Below are 21,874 nucleotides of genomic sequence, written 5' to 3'. Positions count from 1 at the left end.
ACAAGAAATGTGAGTAAAATGGGAAATTTTGCCTAAAATAGTTACGATTTTGCGTCATTGCTCATGGTTTTCAATGGCGAATAGAAGGAGCTTTACAGTTTGAAGCTATATATTGGGTGAATATTTTGCTTGGTCACTCTAAAAATAATTAGTGCAAGTGACCAAAATTTTGATTTTATTTACCAATGTTTAATTACCAACTATGTCCAGACGAGAAAATTGGTAGGAATCAATAAGATTTACCAACATGGTTGCATGAATGTCAACTTTAACATTCAATTTTACCAACCACCATGGTTTGAACCTAGAAAATCAACCAAAAACACCGTTTAGATACTTTGTACGCTCCTCATTGATCGTTTTAACCAATCGCCATGGTCGTAACTGCATGAATAAATCTAAACTTCACTAGCATTTCTCTAGTAGTATATGAAACACTTCCTGCATAAAGCACATTGTTCAGTGAAAAAACGAAAGTTTTGTATGTGACATGCCACATGTGATGATGCAACGCTAAACAGTTTTTATCACTTAGTTAATTTGCAATTATCAGATCGTGCACATTGGTTTGGTGCCATACTTTAGCATCGGGTTCGGTCTTGTATTTTGCGATTCGGGTTAAAAATATAATCATAAGACCCGTTTACGACTCTGATTGTTGCGGTCTCTTTCCACAATTTGGAAGAAGAGACCCTTTCTTCTATAAACAGAATGGTGAGCAAAAGACTCTATCGTTTGTGCTTTTGATGGTTGCTGCAAGGTGTTAGAAAATCAATCTGCGTCAATAATTAAACGTACTACGTCACATGCAGCGTGATGTTGGCTAGTTAGTTTATTAAAACCAAAAGTATGGTGTAAATTTGGACACGTGAAAAATGAATTGTGTCTTATTTATATAAAAACCTTTAATGTTTGTTACCTTCAGCGGGGCGTAAATTACAGACACCTTAGTTATGGCTTATAATTTTATTTCTGCCAAGAATATATAGTAGGCTTATTAAATCAAATGTTTGTTTCAATTGTTTCATTTTTCTACAAAAATTACAATCGTTTGATCAATCTCTCTGCATAGTAAGCTATATGCATTAAACGTATCTTATTCTTAAGACTAAAACACCATTTGCAGTGTTAAACGTAATTTACACTTATAAAAGACTATGTGTGAAATAAACAAAAATTTATTTTATACTAGGGTTACCATATTAGAAAAGGCCAAACTCCTGACGGTCTCAATGACCAACTTTTGCGACACCAAACATACGCTACACGACATTTTGCAGCATGTTCTTACATCCTACCAATCCAAACGCTTATATTTTCGGCAAGACAGCTTCACTGTCACAGAGGGGGAAAAGCACAGAATTGCCACACTTGCTTAGTGCAAAAACTTTCTGTTTAATAGACAATAGCCATCTTATAAGCAATAGCATTACTTATGTTCTTCGTTATTCGTAATATTGAGAAAGTGTACAGCACCTATAATAAAAACCTTTTCTTGTAAGCTATTTCTGTTGTAATATCAAAACCTTTTAGCCGGCAAAAGGCTAGCGCTAGAGTATTCTAACCGCACGCAACAATAGAGTCAGATAATTTAACAGGTTAATTAAGTTAAGGTACCCTCATAAGTCAAAAGGGTATCTTCAGAGCTTGCTTGCATCTCGTCAGTAAATTTACATTTTCGCTTAACCATTTTTAACAGTAAAACAATAACAAAGTTTAATCTTTGACACTAAAAAAATTCTTATCGTGAAAATATTGTCAGTTAAATTTCATAAACTGCATTATTCAAAAACCCGGACATTTAAGCACTTTTTAACATTTATTCCTGACGCAGATTTGAACACTAAAATCCCGGACATGTCCGGGAAAATCCTGATATATGGCGACCCTATTCTGTAACTTAAATGAGCATACCTCAATTTGCGTAAATCTCAGAACAACAACATTAACATGGTCATCTTGAGTACCAAAGTAAATGAACTATTTGTTATAGGCACAGATTTCACGCATTAATGCTAAGGCTGAGGCTTTGTAGCCACTTCCAAAATGATTCCAGCGGTTGAGAAGGTAAAAAAGAATGTAGCTTTTATGACGTTTCTCGAAACCTGGCTGCTTGGGAATGATTTTGTGATAAGCGTCATGAAATTCAGACGGAAAAGGGGGAAGCGCCAGGTCGAATTCAGAGTGACCGTATGAAGAGCCGGGGTCAAATATGCAGGGTTCCCCATCAATCTCACCCGTGTTTCCCACCCAAAAATCACCATGGAGCAAAGACGGTATAATTGATTGGTCGCTTGGGAAAAGTTGAGGCAAAACTCGTTCGATTTCAGGCCACATACTCGCTACATCACGGTCGTGGTAGGTGGAAACTACTCGATCAACTTGTGCCTTTAAACGGTTTCTCGTGTAAAAGGTCAACCAGTCGTCTTCCCATCTATTGTCCATTGGAATGAAACCAACACAAGTGGTGACGTCAAATCCAAACTTTTCAACGAAATGAGTGGTTTTCCCTACAAACGATTCGTTTTTCAAAGACAGCACCCGAAGTTGTTCATTGTAGAGATGAAGTTGAGCTAGTTTTTCTCCGAGACCTAGTTATTGATTAAGAAATCTTTCAATGCAAACAAAACCGTCCATGAAAGGTCTAAATTTAAAAACACGTTTACACAACGTGCAAGAAAACAACAGCGCAAATAAACTAACTACTGTAAAACCTCTGATTAGAATTACAATTAACTCACTTGCAGCTTGCTTTAGTAATGGATTTATGGCAAGATATTCCATAACGAAGAAAGACTTTTCGCCACGACTAAATATCCTGATTGGTTTGGGCGCTTTTATGATGTCGATTTGATAAAGTGTCATTAGGCTGGCGTGTTCTCCCTCGTACATTCTTCTATGTAAATAAACAAGTATAGGTAAAAATTAAGATTAAACATCGCAATGGCAGCTAACATTTCGCGTTAACTTAATTTCACAATGCAAATGCTTTGCGCCTCAATCAGTTGTAGTTCAGTAGCCTACTAGCAAACAAAGCTTGCAAGGAAGTCGAAATACAATCGCTGTTAAGTCGAGCAACCAACACGATTTTGTACATAACATTTTTACCAGATGTTGACTTTACCTTGAGCCTTTTGCTGGATTTCGTTTTACAAACACTTTTTTGCCATCCAGTAAATATACCCCTCCATCGCTATTAATTCCTCCCGTTTTACCATTACAAGACTTGACTTCCTTGCAGTCAAACTGTTCTTTAAGCAGTTCTTCCATGTCGTACCGTAACTATCTGTTTTAACTCCAAGTGCTAAACTGCTTAGAATGTTTCTTGTTGGTACTAGAGACTTCATATTGCCGTGGGCGCTGATGTGTTTAGAGTCTAGAAATTTTACTTCAGTTATATCGCTTTGCCTTTCTTGACTTGGTCTTGGATACACATTAAAGTTTCACCGTCGCCCAGCCTTCGCTAGCTTACATGTACCCAAGGGACACTTGCTAAATACGCCAGTTGAATTAGAAGTTTTCGTTCGGCCATGGTCGTTCTTTCCTTGACCTTCGTTGCGTGCGATGAAACGCCAGTGTAAATTTTACAATAAGAATGAAGATAAGGGTATATGAGGCCTTGTGCGTTTGTATATGATGGACAAACTGTTTCCAATTTGTCTTAATTACCACACAGCAGTCAAGGAGAAAATAAAAAACCTTTATACACTTTTTGGCTGGGGGTATTATATAGCCACAATAGGTAGCTAGTGCCCAATGAAATTTCAATAAGCTTACTTTGCAAGTAACTAAAATTACGTCCCAAAAATCACTTTCAAGTGCACAATCAAATATCAATGCACCTTAGAATCGATCACCTGCCAAGTATCATAAAAATTAAAAACTATACCACAGACATTACGGTAATATAAGACGCGTATAAGCACAGTGCAATCGCAGCTAAAAGTCTCTATTTCATTAACGAACAAATTTCACGCATTTTAGCCACAGCTGTTGGCCCGTAACCACTGCCGAGGTGGTTCCAACGATTAAGCATATAGAAAAGTATGTAGATCTTATGCCGTTTGTCAAAGCCTGGTTGCTTAGGAATGACTTTATGATAAGCAGTATGGAACTCCGTAGGAAAAGGTGGCAGAGCGAGATCAAATTCGGAATGGCCGTAAGTCGAGGCGGGATCTACCACACAAGGTTCGCTTCCGGTCTCTCCAGTGTTTCCAACCCAAAAATCACCGTGTAAAAGTGCTGGCGTGATTTTTAAGTGTCTTGGAAAAAACTTGGGCAAAACACGTTCAAGTTCTGGCCACAAACTCAACACGTTCCGGTCTTGATAGGTCGAAATGACTCGGTCAATTTGCGGCTGTAATCTGTTTCTAGCGTAAAAAGTTAACCAGTCGTCCTCCCATTCATTATTCATTGGAAGAAATCCGCAACAGGTTGTTACATCAAATCCGAACTTTTGAATATATTGAGAGGACCTTCCTACGAAACTTCCATTCCTCGACGAAAGAGCTTGTAATTTTTCATTGTGGATATGAAGTTGTGCCAGTTTTTTCCCAAGACCTATAAAAATTACAGCAAAGTATTAATTAGAAAAACTGGCTATATTGTAAAACAGTGATCACATATGAAAATGAAATTGATGACTACTGGTCAGTTAATTCTACAGACCCTTGCTATGGCTAGATCTGCAATAATACTTTGCAGAATGCAAATACAATTGTTAAATGCCGAAGTTTTCCCACGGCAACGCAATCTAAGGATACGCGTTTAAAAGAACTTCCGTGATTAGTGTTTTTACATCTAAAATAAATAATACGGCATCCAGTAGCTTTCAATGCCCGACTGAACACTGTGATAATTTACAAACCATTCACTCAATAACAGTAAATAAAAGAATTCTTGCTTTACATCAACTGTATAGCGACGAAATAATCCCACCCACGTGATCCAGACGTTAACTGTACAGTATGTGCTAATATGTGGTAATGTATTGAATTATATTTAATAACTAACGCAAAACTAAGCCTGTGACTCTCAAGGCAACGTTCTTCACTGAAATGAATGTTCAATGTCCTGTAACGGTCTGGTGGTAAAGCAACTGTCATCAGCAACATTGCTGCTTAAACAAGCTTAAGGTACTTACATGCAGCTTGCTTTTGCAGAGAATTGATAGCGAGATACTCCATAACAAAGAACGACTTCTCACCACGACTAAAAATCTTAATTGGCTTCGGCACTTTGATTATATTTGTTTCATGAAGCTTTTCTAGACTGGCTCGTTCACCTTCGTACATTCTTCTGCAAATAAACTACGACCAATTAAAAATTTAAAAACAAACATCATCTCGCGTTGCCAGCAGATATACAGTACCGTATATACTATTATAACGTTATAAGATTAGATTCAATTATTTTTAGACAACAGCATCAAACTGTACTGGATGTAGGTTTCGTTTATACTGTATGTAAGCGTCGATGCGTCGTGTCGTGGTCGTGTAAAAAACCCGTGGCCTAAATTAACTTATGAGTTACAACTAGTGTTGGTACAAACACAAGTTACAAACAAACGCTATAACAATAAAACTATAACACTAAACACTATGACTTGTACAACGACCACTAGTTACAATAAGCGTTTGAACAGTTGTTTGTAAAACCTACCTGGAACCACTGGCTGGATTTCTTTTAACAAACACTTTTTGTCCATCTAGCAAAAACACACTACCATCGCTGTTAACTCCACCAGTTTTACCGCCACTAGATTTAACCTGACGACAACGAAACTCTTCTTTCAATAAATCCTCCATAAGTTGCGTTCTGTATAGAATTGTTATAGCGTCTCATTTCGCCTTGTAATCGATAATAATAGACCATGCGCTGCCATACAAAGGCTTGCTATGATGATAACACCCGTTCTGGCTCAGTGATTTCCTGTCGATAAGCACTTTTTAGAATAAGATGAGCTGTGGGAAATTGTTGCTCGGCAGCGTCATTGTGCGTGCCCACGTCACATAGCCCAGAATCAGGCCACGTTAAAATATTTTGCAGTTGTAGTTTGGTGTTTTATATTTTTGTACGTCAAGCATGTCTATACCTAAAATTATGCCACCTGTTATTGTTCTAATGCTAAGCAACTAGTTATGTAATAAATAACTGGGTTTAAGACAAACCGTCAACCGTTTATGTTCATAAGTTTCCTATTGAGTTTAAACTTAACTAAGCTTGCATTGAGTAAACTGTTTTGCACTCTACATTTTATCACCCTACTCTTGCTAAGACCAGTTTTTGTATTTTGCAAAACCTTTGATGCTGAAGTATTTGGTTATGCGAAATAAATTTAGTAGTCGGCCTACTTAGCTTAGTATTCAAAGCAAATTAGAGTTGCTTTCAGAAATTATAAATTCTACAAATTACTTAAAAGCATTGTGCCTTTTTATCAATAGACTATTATTGTTCCAAATATATATAAGATAACAACTCAGACGCAAAATAGATTACAGATTTCTTTCATAAGTGCGATCGACGAAGCTTTATAACCACTGCCGTAGTGATTCCAGCGGTTGAGCAAATAAAATAACATGTAGGCTTTAAGGCGGTTTTCCAAACCTGGTTGCTTTGTCATTAAGTTGTGATAAGCTTCATAAAATTCTGCAGGAAATCCTCCTATGAGATGCATAAGAGCGAGATCAAACTCCGAATGTCCGTAGAAAGATGCAGGATCAAACAGACAAGGTTCATTTGAAACTTCTCCAACGTTGTTTCCCCAAATGTCACCGTGAAGCAAAGATGGTGAAATATTTAGATTTTTCGGAAAAACATTAGGTAAAATACGTTCAAGTTCAGGCCACAAAGTCAACATATCTCGATTATGGTAAGTGGAAACAATCATGTCTATTTGTGGCTTAAGGCGGTTTCTTGCGAAAAACGTCAACCAGTCTGCCTCCCATTCGTTGTTCATAGGAATGAATCCACACGAGGTTGTGACGTCGAATCCGAACTTGTCAACGTACTCCGTTGATTCTCCGACGAAGGATCTAGTCTTTGCGACATGTACGCGCAACTTATCATTGTAAAGGTGTAGTTGAGCTAGTTGTTTTCCAAAACCTGCAATTTAAAACAATGCAAGTAAACTCTCACAGAAAACACTCTGTAATAATAGTAACAATAATAGGTATACAAGAGGATTTTCGACACTGAATAAATATGGTAGAGCACCGTACGCATTAACAATGCACGTAAAGCCAAATATGTTGCACTAGATTGACTAGATTAATAATAGGGTGTCAAAAACAAAGCTGGCATACAAAATTTTGCATAACAAGCGGAAGATATCGCATGACACACGTCTCTGATCTTTTTTGCATTTATTGACTATAGCCTACTTATAAGAGGCTTTTTAATATTATGTATTAGTCAAGATAAGCTATATATATACAAGATCATATGTTACAAGCTTAAATGACTACGAAAACGCAAAACTTGTGAAATATCTTGCAATAAAACGGTATGCCTAGTTTTAATACATCTATAAGCGTAAGCAAGTGTACACTGTGTTTATAGTTACTTGCTGCTTGCTTTCGCAACGGGTTGATAAGAAGATATTCCAAAACGAAGAATGACATTTCGCCACGATTGATAATCTTAATTGGTTTCGGCACCTTGATTATGTTGGTTTGCTGAAGCTTTGTAAGGCTGGCTAATTCCCCTTCATACATGGTTCTGGTATTTGAGAAAACGTCATTTAGGCCAATTCCAAAAAGTATTAGGCATATATAAGCTAGTGACATAACGACAAATCAAAGTCATTAGTTAAGGTTTTTTTATGAGCTTTATTTTCAGTAAAAATACAAGCCGGCACATTCCAAAGGTCGATGTACGAAAGTATAAGTAAAGTTAAGTCAAATAAGTTACATAAGTACTCAAGTAAAGTTCAGTTTTTTTTTAACCTGGAACCCTTTGTTGGATTCCGTTTAACGAATACTCTTTCACCATCCAATAAGTACACTCTACCGTCGCTGTTCAAACCTTCTGCTTCACCGCCACTAGATCTAACTCTTCTGCATTGGAATTCTTCTTTAAGTAGATCTTCCATTGTTTACGTTCTCTAAGTATTTCTTAACATTGCCTCGATTTATAGTTTACTTCCGCATGCATGTAAATTTATACGGCTCATTATAATGCGGCTTTCTATAAGCGTTCCATTTCTCTGATTTTCACTCAGCAAACAATAGGGCATGGCGGAAACATCTGCTCAGCACACAATCGTCAACAAATCTATTAAAAGCGTATTTAAGCCACGTACCAGGTACATTATGATTAATCTTTTAATCAGCGATTTACGGCTGAACGTTTCTCTTTGGTTTACTTGTTATCTCTTTTGCATCTTATCACATATTTTACAGTACATTGTACGCAAACGTTGTTCACTGTACATTTGTATAGAAAAGGATCTATGAATCAGAGATATAAGGCGACAGTCTATTATCTGGACCCTTTGGCTAAATTCTGCTTTTGCATTCCACTCCAACCAGTGGAGATACACAAGCGTTGCTGTAAACTCCTCTCGCATAAAACCGCCAAAGTTACTGACCTACTTTCTCTTAACACACATCTTTTTTCAAGAATAATATTTTTGTTAATTCAAGAGTCAGATAGTGTACTGTGTTAATTACACACTAATTTCACTAATATCACATTTTACACTAAAAGTAATACTAATTAATTTTACACTTAATTGAATTACTAAGAATCTAAAGCAATCTACTATACCGTCTACTATCAGCGTTTTGTATCGTATGGGACTGCTACTTGGCTAAGCAGGATAATCTGCCGTGGATCATAGTGCATAGCAAGCAACCGAAACTCACTAAATATATGAAACTGCGTTAAATATAAATGTAGTGAACTATTTCTTTGTTTTATAGCACTGGCTATAAATAGGTTTTGTAACGAGAAGAGTCTTCGACTTGAAATTGACTGATTTAATGCAAATCATTTTCAAGATTTAGCTAAGGGATTTACATTTTCCTAGAAGACAAACGTCATTTTCATAATAGGCCGTATTCTATGACAAAGAATGTTTTCACTCGTACTACAAATCTTAACTGCTTCTTCGCCTTCTTACTTCCCCAAATGTATTGCCATTTAATTATTTGACAAAAGAGACACCGTTGTTAAAAAACCTGTTTTCCTATCTAATGGCATAGTTGATACATGGGTGTGGCTTGTAGTGGATGATATTCTTACCTGGAATCATTGGCTGGATTTTCTTTCAGAAAGACTTTTCCACCATCCAGCAGAAATACACAGCGTTTGCTTTTGAGTGCATTTCGGCTTAATGTCTAAACTACTTTTCATCGAAATTCTTCCTTGAAATAATTCTTCCATCTTACATTTCTTGCAACTTAGGTAGCCTACATGACACATGAGCCTCTACATCCTTCGCAGTACTTCCGCTAAGGACGACTAGATTTGAGTTAGCTTGATTTTATTTGCTTTTGTTTGAAAGGGTTCCACGACAATTAACCGTGGGAAATTGACCGCGAACAAACTAACCGGAAACAACTGACCGTGACGTAAATTGACCGCGAACAAACTAACCGTGACGTAAATTGACCGCGAACAAACTAACCGTGACGTAAATTGACCTAGACCTAGAACCAACTGACCGGAATGAAAATTGACTGGGAGGTAAATTGACCGTGCAAGTGCTGAATTATTGTGTTTAAGTTGATGGTAGTATATGATATGTAAAGTAAATATCTGTTTGTAATTAATTCCTTTTTATAACAAAATTTATTTTTATTTCAATACAAATTGAAACATTTATTTAAATAAACAAAAAGACTTCCGGAAATACGAGTAATACATTAAAGGAACTTCGCTGCAAAACACATATGACACTACACTACTACACATTTGATCGCCGGCCAATTTGTTGCCGATCAGTTGATGAAGACCAATTGTCGCCGGTTAATTTGATCGCCGGCCAATTTGTTGCGAGGTTAATTTGATCGCCGGCCAATTTGTAGCCGGTCTGTTGATCACGACCAATTGTCGCCGGTTAATTTGTTCACGGTCAATTGACGTGATCCCGTTTGAAAGTGTGGTGTAATTATGACTCATATTAAGCTTTCTCAACAAGTGTTTCTATTAAATCTTCTCTCCTTTTTTGTTGTATTATTTTAAGGCGGTCTTTGGGGTAAAAGTTTAGGTATTTCTTAAACAAATGATTGTCTTTTGCCAAGATTACAAGTTTTGCTAAAGGAATACGAAGACCAGGCCAGGTTAGTAATTGAAGCACAATCTTCTTGGTTAATCGGCTGTCTTTTTCGGTGGTTCTGGCAAAGCATAACTTATCTGCAAGTCGTTAATGAAGAATGTGTTCATACCATACAACCAGAATGAGAAGCTTGGTTTATTATATGCTTATCATTTTTCAAGAGTCACCACAAAAATTTACAAAACCATAGAAAGCAGGTTGACAATAAGATTTAGTAGCTGCCCGGAGAACCAGATCTTCTACGAACAATTCATGATGAATTTACTCCAGTCAAGACAAACTCGACGCTAAGGCCATTCATGTTTACATCGAGATAATGAACACTACGAAACAAGAAAGTGACATACAACTACTTAGATAAAATCCCAGTAATAAGCTATATGTTTTACTTTTGTTTTGGCTCTGTTCTTTTCTTGTCCTCTGTAATGTTAATGGCGTAAGTTTATGTTAAGCATTAAAGATACCTTTTGCTGAAAAACCAAAGTAATGTTTTTCAAATGAAATGATAATCCAAAATCAAAGTTTTTTGAAATTTTGCGTATTACATATTCAAGTATATAAGTTATATGTAGGTATTCAAGTAGATATTCGATATAATTAATAAAAAGAAAAAAAGATATAAATGCAAAAGTTTTATTCAGGACTTAAAGTAAGCCGTATTTGATGTGTTAAAACCTTTTTGTTTTCTCTTTTCATAGTCTTTCACAATTTTATAATATCTCTTGCTGTCGTTTATACTAATTTTGAAAACGTTGGTGAAAACACAGTCTATGTGATGAAAACAACGCAAAAAGACTCAAAATTTTTATACTTATTGAATTCGGACCACTTTAAATTTAAAACATACTCAACTAAGCAGCACTTACAATGTAATTTTCATAGTAGGCTAATTAACTTCTTGCTGTATATCAAATTATATAAATTTTTCAAAAAAGATTGAATATCTATTCCTTTTTTTGGCTGAAAACTCGGGATAACCTTGAATTTTTAAAAATAATTTTGAATAGGATTTTCTAACTCAAAATTGGAGAATGAAGGAAAATGTTTATTGTCACTAACTGTCACCGTTGTTGCCGTGTGAGCAGTTATGAGCCAGTAAGAACCAGTATACAAAGCATATCGTATGCGGATAAAAATGAAACTCATAAAACAATAATAGTTTTAAAATATTTAAAAACTAATCAATAAGTGTCAAGGCATTCTTTGCTCACTGGGCCGTATAACCATTCTCGTAAAGAGGAAACAACACGGGGTCTAGTTGGATGCTCAAACAGCGGAATGGACAAATACGATTCGTTATAACGTGGATTGAAAATATTATCCACATTGATCCCATGTAAGATTCGGCACAGCTGACAAAACTTAGCCTGCCTACCATAGTTTGGCATATCTTGAGGCTTCATTGTTCTCCATTTAAAATACTCTCTGTATGCGGTGACATTTTTATCGAGATACTTCAGATATTTTACCAATTCTGCAGTAGATTTAAAATCCTCCACAAAGATGCAGGAATGCGGTGGTACAACGGCTAAATAATCTCTTTTTTCCGCTCCCCATACGACAGGGACTGTTCCTGCCACAAATGAGTTTTTGTACAATTTCTCAGTGATATAGTCTAGACAGTGGTAGCTATTTTCAAACGCAAAATAAAACTTGTATTTCCGGATAAGATCAACTGTTGAGGTTCCACGTGGAGGTACACTGTTTTCCGGGAAACAACGTCCTCTTCTATCAACTTCAAGTCCATGGTTTACCATATCTTGGGCTAATAGTATTCGTTTCTTTGCGCCTTTCGTGCCGTCACAGTTTGAAACTATCCAAATGGCGACGCCTGTTTTCATCTTGATTAATTTTTCAACATCTTCGTCTTGATTCCCACTTCCTTTATCCAGTAATCTTTGAAGAATGAAGGATGGAGTTGATATGGGAGAGTGCAGGACATCGCTGTCCTGTCTACAGGTATCAAAAGGTTGCTTTTAAATGTTTAATACAAATAATTGTTTTACATAATTGCCCAATCATGTTTCATTTCAACTTCAAATCGGCGCTACCGCTATATAAGCGTTGCGACGTAGCATGTGTAAAGGTGCTCATCCTTAGTTAAACAATTAAGGTTTAATTTAGTTGCAGACACAGAAAAAATACCACCAAATTTTAAGTTGATTCAAGCGCCCAAGTGCGCAGTCTTCTCAAATTGCAATGGTCCTCACCAAAGTAATAAGGTACTTGTGACACATTATTAGCAACTGGGGAATTAAACCAGACCTCTAGAAGGTTAGAGCAATTTCATAGATCGCCGCTCCTCAATCCATCGGGAATACGAAAGCTTTAGTTTATTTTACTTAACTAACAATTATCCACGGAAATTCCAAAAAAACTTGTTTGAAATCACGAATCCCCTTTGGTCACTTGAACGAAGTAAAGCGTTAATTACTGTTACATCAGACCATCTTGGGCAACCAAAATTCGTTTGGGTCTTTCGATAATTCTACACATCAGTGCACACCGTTACGATTACATAACATTACAGTTTCAAAAATAAAAACCTGCAGCATCACCTACCTGTATGTCCATGTGAGATTGAAAACGTTGTCGTATTCAGTTAGAGACATATTTCTTAGTACTCGTAGTGAGGGTGGACTTTCCATCGCCGACCACACGTAATACTGGTCCAAGCGTCTAACACAACAAAATGATCTTTTACTGAGAAAATGTGTACAAAATGTAAGAAAAATTTACGTGATTCTGATAGCGGTATAAAATGAGCTTTCAAAATTACAAAATTTCCGTTTAATATGATGTAATATATTGTATATCATACCTGTTTTTTGGTAAACTGTTACTTTTGTTATATAAATATTGATAGTAGAACACCACTGCCTTTGTTTCCGGATCGTTTATCTAAATGTGTAAATGGTGTAGCAACGCATTATTGATTTTTAATTCTTTTTATGTATACAGTATATAGCTTACCAAGCCTCAAAATACCTTTGTGATGTCATCCGTCAATTCACATTTGCCGCATTCAAATTCGGTCATCGCGCCATTTTTTGATCGTGGCCATCCCAACATTAAAATGACATACTGAGCAAAACAAAAAGGAGTAGTTTTTAGGTGGTAGTGTGTGCTACGTCACAGTGTGTATAAGATAAAATGGAGTCGCATCATCAGTTTTTGTGCAAGAAAGCTTTTCATGCACAAGCGTGTCATCACCATGCCCTTTTGCATAGACATTTTAGGGTTTGCAAATGATTCAGTTACGCAGATATTGAAACATATCTGTATTTCTGCTAAGAAGCCGATTTTTCAAAGTTTATCATAAAGTGAACAGAAAAACAGGAATTTCAAGTTTAACAAAATTTGTTACTGCACCCTGATAAATCAACATTTAGTTAGCTGTGTATAAAGCTTACAAAACTAGGCAAAAGAGAAGCCAGGACTTGCATTTTGGAAGACTCAACCTAAAGTCCTAAATGACATGTGACTATACAGGATTCCTAGAAATATGTGAAAGAATTAAAGAGAAAAGTTACGTGAAGTGCAGTTTTGCGAAATTAAATATTGCAAAAAGAAGCAAAGCAGAAACTATATTAGAGAAAAGAAACTGTATGGCAGAAACATTATTGAACTATATATATTACCATAAATCCAAACACTAATACTCTGCTGCATAAAAACTAAAAAGCACGCAACTCGTATCAAAAAGCTACGACCATGACATAACATTAGCTCCTATGAAAAACAGAAACATTCTAAAGTATTTTAACGATAAAAAAGATGACCATTAAGAAGTTGGGTAAGTTATTAATACTAACTTAGTTCAATTTTAATTCAAATAGGTTTTTAAACATGAAATTGCAGTAATCCAATAACAGACTTTTTCATATACAATTATATTTTTTTCCATATTAATTGACATAATTGATTGTATTCGAAAATATCTGACTAGCTATACATAAATTTATTTCACTAATATATAAATAAGTCTTCGAGACAAAGGTTACATTTTTATCGTTATTATTACTTTTGTGCCAGCGTTAGATAACGCCTCGTCCAATCGTCTCTTGAGATGTGGATTTGCTGCGTATCCTCCTTTGTATGCAATGACATTCTGTGCATCGAGAAAAGAAGCAACAGGAGAAGAAATGGTCTCCATGGTTGAAGATGTCCGGCTCATAACTGTAGTTCTATCCTCCATTGAATGTGAAGTTAACTCCCCACGCAGCTCATTGTAAATGGGTGGGTTTGTAGTATGGACTGGCGCCTTGGGTCCAGATAGGGGACGGAACAACGACATGATATAAGAGACATTTACATAAGTAATTGCTCCCAGTATTAACAAAATACTCGTGTAAATTGAAACCTTTTTATACATTTAAAATGAACACTTTTCAACCAGCAATGACCTAATTGATTTGCAAATATTTTGTTCAGTAAAGCTAAATGTAATGTTCGCTAATTATACAAAACTTTACAAAGATTTATTATAGCCTAATTAACACTCATACACAATTTATTTGTTTCTTAAACTTTTAAATGGGGATATAGGCTATTTTACAATAACAACCTTATTTAACATAAAATAGGACAAATGCAAAAAACATGTCTAAAATTTGAAGATCATTGTGCCAGTTTGGCAGAGATGGTGACGACATAGAACAAAATCACGCTCTGCGGCTTCGTTGCACCAGTGTAGGCTAACTGGCAAAAATTTGGTAGCGAAAGAAAGGTTATGAAACGAGGTAATAAGCAGCAATTTGCAATCAATTTTTCGACACAAGAGTATATTGACCGACCTTATCAGTTTGAACGTAGTGGAGCAAACACATAAAAGTCGCAGTTTTGCTTAATAGACCCATTTCTGAGTTACGGCCGCCAATTTTTTGATCGTTTATATTTAACAATGGAAATTATCGATTTTGTTTAAACTGTGAGCGCTCTGCTGGGGTATTGGATTCTAAATATTTCGCTCAAGTGGGTAGCATATGAACTCTTTTACGCGATAAAGAAAAAAAATTGGAAATATGTTGCCTATAGTGACACGGGTATATGTTTTCGCACCTGTTTTATAAACACTGCATTTTCATGAATACTATTTGAAGTTTCTTTTCATATCTATTACCTCGTAAACTGCTATGGTGCTTTTATCTTCGTGTGTCCGTGCACTGTTTGTTTACTCCGCTCTTATACAGTAATTTAGTTCAAAGTGTGTATGTTAACATCTGTTTTTATTGACGCAGTGCATTGCTTCATTTGTGTGTATACTTGTCTGTTTTTATAACTGCTCTCGCATTGCCGCACTTTTTATCACTTGCCTGTGCATAGTTGTTAGCTTATTTCTTGTGATGCATAATTCCGCTATCCTTGTGGTCTTAATTGGTAATAAGCACCCCCCGCTTATTTTCGCGTTGCGTGTTGGAATTTATGTTTTTTAGGGTGTGAGGCGCTTGGCTGGAGAGTGCTTGGGCAGAATTGTTTTCATTCGACGTTGGGGCTTTAACTAAAAGATTAAACGACGTGTTGTATCTCCGGTATTACACAGTTGGTCGTGAATTCGGGAGCCGAACCTGAGAGAATCCGACTTACCGACCTTCGGCGGACAGTCGGATTCACTAGTTCTTATTTTACATGCTTTGTTGACCACGTATAGCCAGCCTTCATTTCGAACAAGTCCCGTGTGAAGGATTCAAACTGCAAGCTTCCCCATTGAGCATGACACCACGCACTTTGAAACCAAATGTGAGATATCACTGTTTTTTGGATTTGCGATATCACCTTTTATGCGACTTGGCAAAAACCGTCATAAATATTTTCAAGTTTATTTCCAATTTGATTACGTTTATCATTCACAAAAAGGTTCCTAACTGTTTTACCGATTTAAAACCCTATTTTCACTAGACGTGGCTTCTCCTACACACAGTCACAGCAAAACGTGGCGTACAGTTGCATTGTTTGCTGTAGAAACTTGAAATTTGGTGAATTTTCCCAAAAAATGTTCAGCTATCTGTCCATGTTTGTTTTATAAAGTTGGATTCTGTAATTTTGAAGATATTGTCATATTTTCATAATTCTGCTCTTTCTCCGCATTGAAGCGTATCGTTTTCGTTTACTCATTTACTAACTGACATACTAACTCGACTAACTATTCTCTTGCGTTTTCTTTTCAAGGTCAGCTGGTTTTCCGCACAGCGGGGTCGCGGCGTAACAAGAAAAATTTCTAGAAATGTATCACTTTTAGAAATACTTAATTTACACTAAATTCACATTCTTTAGTTTTACAATTATGATGTATACAGGAAGCCAGATGTTTTTGCTACTAACCTGTAAAAATCCGATCAGTTTACGACGTATAGTTTTCGAGTAATTAACGATTGAAAATGTGTGTGCAGTGTCGGCCACACCTAGTTAAAATCGTGAAGTCGCGAGCCCGGTTTGGATAAGGTTAATGAACTAACTCACATTCCTGACAAAAAAATTGCAACATACTTTAGCTTTCTTTTCAGAACTTCCTCAACTAATTTAATATGTTTTAACTGAGAAACAAAGCTCAGTTGACAATGTTAAATTCATCGCCAATTTAATGTAAGCGAACTTTTTTCATTCGTGATAAATAACTTTAGCCCTAAGGCAATAGCTTTGACTTTAGTCCTAAGGCAAAAACTGTAGAATAATCTAGTATTTCTAGTTGTTTTATTTTCATGACCGCTTGATCCCTGGAAATTTCTTGCAAAATTATCCCCAACGACGTTTGTGGGTGAATTATGACATCACACTATGCGATGATGTCATAATTCACTGGAATTTTTAGCCATGGTTTCGAAAAAGGGTCGCGTTATCATATCAAAACCAGAATGATGTCATCACTGAAATATTTTCAAATCTGCCTACACAGTTTCATCAATGCAACAACTTTTGTTATTTTTCCCATACTAACGAGTTTTGTGCAAAGTTAGAAATAATTTTTATCTTATTAAAAATCAGAACAACAAAATACATGGTTAGTAGCATAGCGTTAGTAACAAGTGGGAACAGATTCTCAACTCTGACTTGGCTCGTTAAAAAAACTTCTTACTTTTTGGGAGGAGTGTCTACCATTTTTTATAATACCCTTTTCTTATCTAAAAACGAGTGTATAGTCTCCATGTTTTACCTAAGTTAATGTTTGAAGCGTGTTTTGCAATTGCTTTGGGCTATACACACACGCCAGTTACCGGGTTAATGATATGCCGAGGTGATTTAATTAAACTGCGGCTTCGATCAACACAGCTTTGACCAGCGCTAGTAGCCTACTGAAGTCACGTTGTGTCAGTCTACATTAATTTCTGCAGTATAATTGTATAGGTTGAAATATGCACTTGTGTCACGTTAAATTCTCCAGTTCAGTGAACTTCCCGCTCTTACGGCTAGTCACATAGTAACGGCTATAGTTTGTTTTATGATAATACTGTGATATTATTGTTGTTTATTGGCAATGCAGATTTATATAACAAGTACTTGCTTGATATTCGGTTTTGCAAATTTCGTGTTTCTTTTTGAGGGCATCAGTCACTAAAACTTTCTCATAAAAAATCGTCTTTTTGGTTTTATGTAAAAGACAAGGTGAAATGTAAATAAAGGTTATTTGTTATAGTCTTTAATAATTAATCAGATTAATATTTTCTGACATGTGTTTTCCCAAACTTGATAAATGTAACTTTTTCGACCTCATTTGTGGTTTACTTTTGCAAAAATTGCCTTACCCAAGGCATTACAAAGGTATAGCCGTACTGGGTATCGAACACAGACAATGAGCTGCAGTTATTACAAAACCATCACTCGAACCACTAGGCTACCGAGCCAATACGTCAACCGATATTCATTTATCAATATAATAGACTTTAATCAAGCACCTAAAGTATATTATTCAAAAAATAACGAAAGGTTTGCAACATAGTCATGATGTGTAGTTAACTTGTTTTTAGCTTTTAGCAGATTTACAGCGGAATTAGATTGTGAATCTTACATTTTAAACTGCTTATTGGAGGCATTTTATTATACATTGGTACAATAGTGTGCTGTAATGTCTGGTACCTATTTTTTCACATAGGCCTATACATACTTTGGAGACAAATAATAGTTAAACAGCAAAATTTTTAAGAAATGTTTTTATATTGCAAACAATTTTGACAAGATATATTTAATTAAATTGGGAATGACGCTAAAAAGATTCATGTTTCTAACAATTGTTGATAAAACTCAATCAAATGATACTAAGCAAAAATAACACATGCAAATGTCACGCTAAATTCTCCAGTTCAGGAAACGTCCCGCTTTTACGGTTAGCCACAAAGCTGATCTCTGCTCTTTTAACCTTTAATAACATTAATTTGAGCATGTGTAGAATAAAATCAATGTTGCTCATTATCTGTCAATAAAAACACCAATCCTCCTTACCAAGTATACAAAACGTAGAATAATACCAAGTTCCCATCACTACCGTGAAGTTAACCATAAGTAGGAGCAAGATAAGGAATCGAGGTCAGCGCAATCTTGTTTTTTGTGTGTTTTTTACAAGTTTTGTGACAAAGTTGTATTATTTAAAATACATTCGCAAAGGATTATCACTTGAGTATAGAGTTAAATACCAAGTTGAATTTCTTGTAGAAGATTATTATTTGCAATAGCACGTGATGCCGCAATGCTTTTTATTTTTAAGATTGCTACCAACAATCAGCACAAAAAAGAACAGGTTGCGCAAATAACAAATGGGAAAATGGTTTTCTTACATTGGCCCGTTAAAAATTACTTTTCGGTTTCTACACTGTGTCTATAGAGGTCGTGAATTCCTTTCCAAACAACTTTAAAAATACCGATGTAAATTTTTCCATTAATTACTGCAAGGTTAGTTGCGACCACAGTGTAGCGAGTGTAGTGTAGTGTAGCGTTCTGGCCCCTTCTAACACTTAACGTCAGTAACAGCTTTTCATTTTGTTTTGTAGTGAAAAGACCACCCACAGAAAATGGATTTGAGCGCCTCTAGCGACATAGGATGTGATACAAATTCACGCTTCAAGGTCGCTTAAAATGTATTCTGCGCATGTTGGAGCGCTTGCGCTTCAAACACATTGTGGGGAATTGTTAGGTATTTTGTTGAGCTTTCCTTAGAAGGTTCCAATGTGTAAAAAGTGAAACCCTAACAGAAGTAGCCTTAGCCTTTAGAATTTGCATTTTTCAGGTTAGGAATATTATTTGCGGTTAAGAAAGCATGTTGAGCCTAGCAGATGTTAGGGTAGTTGTGTTAGGTTTTCAGGTTTTTACAACAAAAATGATTGCGTGTATAGAGCCTGGCCATGTATGTATTGGCTGTAGCCTAGGCTATAACCTTAAAGCCTGGGAGTTAATAATGTCGAAAAATGTCTGTGATTCCAATAATTTTAGGGCATGTATGCTGTACCGGTATAATCTACCTATGCCGGTTAAGGATACTGTACGGTAGGTTTAATCCATTTGTAATGATGAGTACGTACTTCTAATATTTCAGCCTATATCTTTGGCGGTACCGATACCTATCCGTTAGGTTTCAATACAGCCATGGTGAAATATTTGCAAAATCCAACGTTGCATATGTAGCCTACTCCATAGCGGAAAGCATGGAAATTTTACCCCAGACATATTTAAAAAGTCTCAAATAAAAACAACTTTTTACATACTCATTCTTCTAAACTGACCGCTTATCTTTACAAGAAAATAGTCACTTCTCTAATTATAAAAGATACTTGATTGTATAAAAAGAACAATGCAAAAATATAAAAATTCCAACACTAACGAAGAAGCATACGAACACAAATTAATTCAACCAAAAACATGCAGCTTTCAAGTATAAACATCAGATGCAATGCACCACTGGTGAAATACAGAACTTTGTTTCTGCCCACGTTTCGTTACAACATTCGGGTAAGCTTCATTTGGGCTTTCACCGGTGATGTCTTGAATCTGATATTGTGAATGTTAGCAATCATAGAGTATTTCAAATATATAAAGTTAAAAGCCATGCACATAATTGCAGTATTTTGCAGTACTTGTTTTTGTGACTTCATTACATTCTACTTATACAACAAAAGAAAGTAAATATAAGAAAAGTTATTTACCAGTAGTAAGAAATATTTACCCCAAAGAAAAATCTTTGTAAACCATTAAAAACGAACGATAAAAGAACAAGAGGCGTATTTATGACGCAAATTAGTGTTTATTATTATTACTGTTTAGATAAGCGAAGATAACCATACACAAATAAAACAATATATATGAAGAATATTCGCATGTATGAATATATGACCATCTGTGAAAGACGTCTGAACGTTAAATGTTTAAATTTTTTTCTTGAATATCAGCTGCTAATTTTTTTATGCATGTTAATGCAAAGTTCATGCTGAATTTACAAAATGTTCAAAATTTTTAAATTTTATTTCAACTTTTCTTGACAAACCAGCATGTTGCTTATGCATGCTTTCATATCCTTGTCAGAACCTCGTTTCTCTTGTGGTACAATCTGAAACATCAAGGCGACTTCTGCTTTGAAATATTTTAATGCTTCTTTGTATTCCCCTTTATCAAGGTGACATACGCCCAATAAGTTGTAACAACTACATTTTTCATTTACAGGAGCATTGTGTTGTAGACCATGTATAAGAGCTTTCCTTGCTTCACTTATTGCTGCGTCGTAATCACCGAGTTTATACAAACACTGTCCTATGACAAGAAAACAGGTGGCTCTGCGCATTTCCTTCATTGGCAGATCACGTTGATCGGCACGAGTCGCATGCACAGAGGAATCTACAAATTGGTCGATTGCAAGTTGATATTCTTCCAAGTTAAAATGACACCAACCACTCATCACGGCAAGGCCACTGCGAAGGTCATACTTGCGGCTGTCTGATATATTCAAGTTAAGAACTTCAGGTTTGACTCGTCCGATGAACTGAAGCGTTTCTTGAAAGCGATCCAAGTTAAACAAGCACCATACTTTGTAATACATTACGTGCCATTTTAACTCCGGGTTGTAAATATCGCGTTCTTCTAACCCTTGAAACATGTGGAATGCTTTGTCGCACTGACCCGATAATGAATATGCATGTGCCACGAACACTTGTAGCCATAGTTCATCTTCGGACAATGTGCTTGCTAGTTGAACTTGAGAATAACTTTCCCATTCGCAGATGACGCGGTCGCGAAGTTGAAGCATGTAAAGCATCCTGAATTTGTCAACTGGTTTCAAATTAATGGTAACTTTTAAATTGCTCAAATCATCTTCAGTTCTAAGCACATTTTGCAAATTGTATGCGATTCCAAAGTAATCCACCATACTTTTTTCTCCAACAGTTTCGACCAGATTGGCGTACACCTTATTGCTGTTCCATTTATGAAGTTGTTCTTCACCTGCAGCATCATCTTGGCAGTTTTTTTCCAAATAGACCTTAAGACGTACTTCGCAGCTTACAGCAATGGCGTATGATAAAAGATGAGCGGTTTTATCGTCGATTATGTCTTTATTATTTAGTTGGTCGATAATCGCAAATGAAGGTCCGTCATGAATTGAATTCAGCATACCTAATG

General features: G+C 36.0%; 3 protein-coding genes across 7 annotated transcripts; all 3 read right to left on the bottom strand.

Annotated features, from left to right (window-relative positions):
- Positions 1 to 1,806: 1,806 nt before the first annotated feature.
- Positions 1,807 to 5,878, bottom strand: LOC143452573 (ketosamine-3-kinase-like). Of its 3 annotated transcripts, none has more exons than XM_076953602.1 (5): positions 5,662 to 5,878; positions 5,144 to 5,309; positions 3,125 to 4,560; positions 2,742 to 2,896; positions 1,807 to 2,591 (listed from the first exon to the last, which is right to left on the bottom strand). In XM_076953602.1, the coding sequence occupies exons 3-5, from the start codon at positions 3,268 to 3,270 to the stop codon at positions 1,981 to 1,983; spliced, it is 912 nt and encodes a 303-aa protein (XP_076809717.1). In that variant the 5' UTR covers positions 3,271 to 4,560; positions 5,144 to 5,309; positions 5,662 to 5,878; the 3' UTR covers positions 1,807 to 1,980. The 3 variants fall into 3 exon arrangements, with proteins under 3 accessions (XP_076809717.1, XP_076809716.1, XP_076809718.1); XM_076953601.1 differs by having other exon boundaries at positions 5,144 to 5,298; XM_076953603.1 differs by having other exon boundaries at positions 2,742 to 2,893; positions 5,144 to 5,298.
- A 223-nt stretch (positions 5,879 to 6,101) lies between these two features.
- Positions 6,102 to 9,417, bottom strand: LOC143452572 (ketosamine-3-kinase-like). Of its 2 annotated transcripts, none has more exons than XM_076953600.1 (3): positions 9,247 to 9,417; positions 7,565 to 7,719; positions 6,102 to 7,104 (listed from the first exon to the last, which is right to left on the bottom strand). In XM_076953600.1, exons 2-3 carry the CDS (start codon positions 7,713 to 7,715, stop codon positions 6,479 to 6,481), a joined length of 777 nt encoding a protein of 258 aa, XP_076809715.1. In that variant the 5' UTR covers positions 7,716 to 7,719; positions 9,247 to 9,417; the 3' UTR covers positions 6,102 to 6,478. The 2 variants fall into 2 exon arrangements, with proteins under 2 accessions (XP_076809715.1, XP_076809714.1); XM_076953599.1 differs by lacking the exon at positions 9,247 to 9,417 and adding an exon at positions 7,947 to 8,771.
- A 982-nt stretch (positions 9,418 to 10,399) lies between these two features.
- LOC143451482 (4-galactosyl-N-acetylglucosaminide 3-alpha-L-fucosyltransferase FUT6-like) lies at positions 10,400 to 17,702 on the bottom strand. Of its 2 annotated transcripts, none has more exons than XM_076952076.1 (5): positions 14,307 to 17,702; positions 13,271 to 13,366; positions 13,104 to 13,183; positions 12,845 to 12,961; positions 10,400 to 12,178 (listed from the first exon to the last, which is right to left on the bottom strand). In XM_076952076.1, exons 1-5 carry the CDS (start codon positions 14,655 to 14,657, stop codon positions 11,464 to 11,466), a joined length of 1,359 nt encoding a protein of 452 aa, XP_076808191.1. In that variant the 5' UTR covers positions 14,658 to 17,702; the 3' UTR covers positions 10,400 to 11,463. The 2 variants fall into 2 exon arrangements, with proteins under 2 accessions (XP_076808191.1, XP_076808190.1); XM_076952075.1 differs by having other exon boundaries at positions 10,400 to 12,235; positions 14,307 to 17,579.
- Between the last annotated feature and the right edge of the window lie 4,172 nt (positions 17,703 to 21,874).

Source organism: Clavelina lepadiformis, chromosome 4 (assembly GCF_947623445.1).
Source record: "Clavelina lepadiformis chromosome 4, kaClaLepa1.1, whole genome shotgun sequence".
Taxonomy (NCBI): Eukaryota; Metazoa; Chordata; class Ascidiacea; order Aplousobranchia; family Clavelinidae; genus Clavelina; species Clavelina lepadiformis.
This window is presented reverse-complemented; position numbering and strand designations above follow the sequence as displayed.